This window comes from Austrofundulus limnaeus, unplaced genomic scaffold, assembly GCF_001266775.1.
Source record: "Austrofundulus limnaeus strain Quisiro unplaced genomic scaffold, Austrofundulus_limnaeus-1.0 Scaffold13, whole genome shotgun sequence".
NCBI classification, from domain to species: Eukaryota; Metazoa; Chordata; class Actinopteri; order Cyprinodontiformes; family Rivulidae; genus Austrofundulus; species Austrofundulus limnaeus.
Window position 1 is genome coordinate 1,356,501 of NW_013952415.1, and position 1,701 is coordinate 1,358,201.

The 1,701-nt window shown below is 34.6% G+C and overlaps 1 protein-coding gene across 1 annotated transcript in view; it reads right to left on the bottom strand.

Annotated features, from left to right (window-relative positions):
* rnf170 (ring finger protein 170) overlaps positions 1 to 1,701 on the bottom strand; it is a 7,621-nt gene that overhangs the window by 4,085 nt on the left and 1,835 nt on the right. The window contains exons 2-3 of the mRNA XM_014002426.1: positions 1,490 to 1,653; positions 1,195 to 1,270 (exon numbers count right to left, since the gene is read on the bottom strand). Coding sequence (XP_013857880.1) covers positions 1,195 to 1,270; positions 1,490 to 1,629 — 216 coding nt within the window. The 5' untranslated portion in view covers positions 1,630 to 1,653. The remainder of the gene's footprint in view (positions 1 to 1,194; positions 1,271 to 1,489; positions 1,654 to 1,701) is intronic.

Genomic DNA, 1,701 nt, shown 5'->3' on the forward strand with positions numbered 1-1,701 from the left:
CCCCAGACCTCAATACATTAAACCAGGTGTGGACCTATTATTGCATCATACAACAAATACAGTGCTTTATCATTAAATAACTCCCTTACTTTATACAGAACAGCAATAGATTTAACCATCTTTGTTAAATTATTTATGTGAGGTCTCCATGTCAAACCTTCATATATCACTACACCCAAAAACTTCACTTCACTGACTTTAAAAATCTCAACCCCATCGATTCTAAACTGAACATCAATAGTTTTCTTTCTGTTACTAAATACCATATAATACGTTTTCTCTAAATTTAATGACAACTTATTAAGTCTAAACCAAGTTTGTATTTTAACAAATTCRGTTTGCATCTTTACCAACATGTGATCTATATCTTTACCCAAACAAAAAAATGTAGTTTCATCTGCAAATAYTACACATTTGAAAAACTCTGACACATTTACCAAATCATTCACACACAGTACTATAAACAACTTTGGTCCAAGTACAGAACCCTGAGGAACTCCACATGTTATGTTACAAAGTTCAGATCTTACTCCATTTATCTGTACAAACTGTTTCCAATCTTTCAAATAGCTAGATATCCACTGTAAGAAGAATACTATGGTCAATAGTGTTAAATCAACACAAATGCTTGCACAATACTGCTTTTGATCAACAGTGGTTGTTATTTGCTCATTTAACTCCATGACTCCATGACGCTGTAGAAGTATTTGCTCTGAACCCGTATTGACTACTACTTAAAATATTTTGTTTGTTGATGAATTGGTCCAATCTTGTCACAAATAATTTCTCTAAAWTTTTTGAAAATTGTGGCAACGATATTGGTCTGTAATTGTTAAACACATATTTTCCACCATTCTTATACATAGGAATTACCATCTTGGTAGTTTCATGTGTCCGTTTACTACCACAATAATTTTAGTTTTCTCTGCCTCCACAACTTTCTAAGGGTAAACAATCAAGGGGCACTTCAAAATTAAAGATATTTATTACATACACAAAAATATCTTATAGCTTGATTTCCAACAGAATAATACTAATATTTTAACAGATGTACTGAAAAGATAAAAAGTTAATATTTGTATTTTTAATTTACTAAATAATAACAAAATAATGGATATTTCTTAAGTTCTGGTTTGCTTATTTTGTCAAATAAATTCGGCTAGACAAAAATTGGGTCTGCTTTAGTTGCCTTACCTGCTCGGTTTGAAGCTGTTGGCGGACAACTCGAACATGCTCCTGATTCTCAGGATGAATATTTTGCTCCTCCTGTCTTTAAAAACAAAAACAAAATAACACATATCTAACAGCACACAGGGTGATGATATCATATTTTTGTTTTGTTTATGAAAGCCGTTGAACTCTGAGAAGTTAGAGCAGTTTGACTTTGCAGGCTAATTTCCTGCTGCCCGTATTGACTGGTAAAATGAGAACCTTTTACCTAAAATCGGTCAAYCCATTGCAAAGTTAGAAATGCTGATTTAAGTCTTACCTGCAGAGCAAWGTGAGGATGCCTGCTAGGAAAGTAAAACTGAGGACCACAACAAATAAGACCTGGTTGCTGACGCCCTCTATGATGGTGTCCTCATCTTGGATCAGGTAGTCCACGTCCCCACCTTGACTATCCTCCATAATCCACACTCATAGCCCGAGACTCTGAACGAAAGGAGAGAGAGAGAGAGAGAGAGAGAGAGAGAGAGAGAG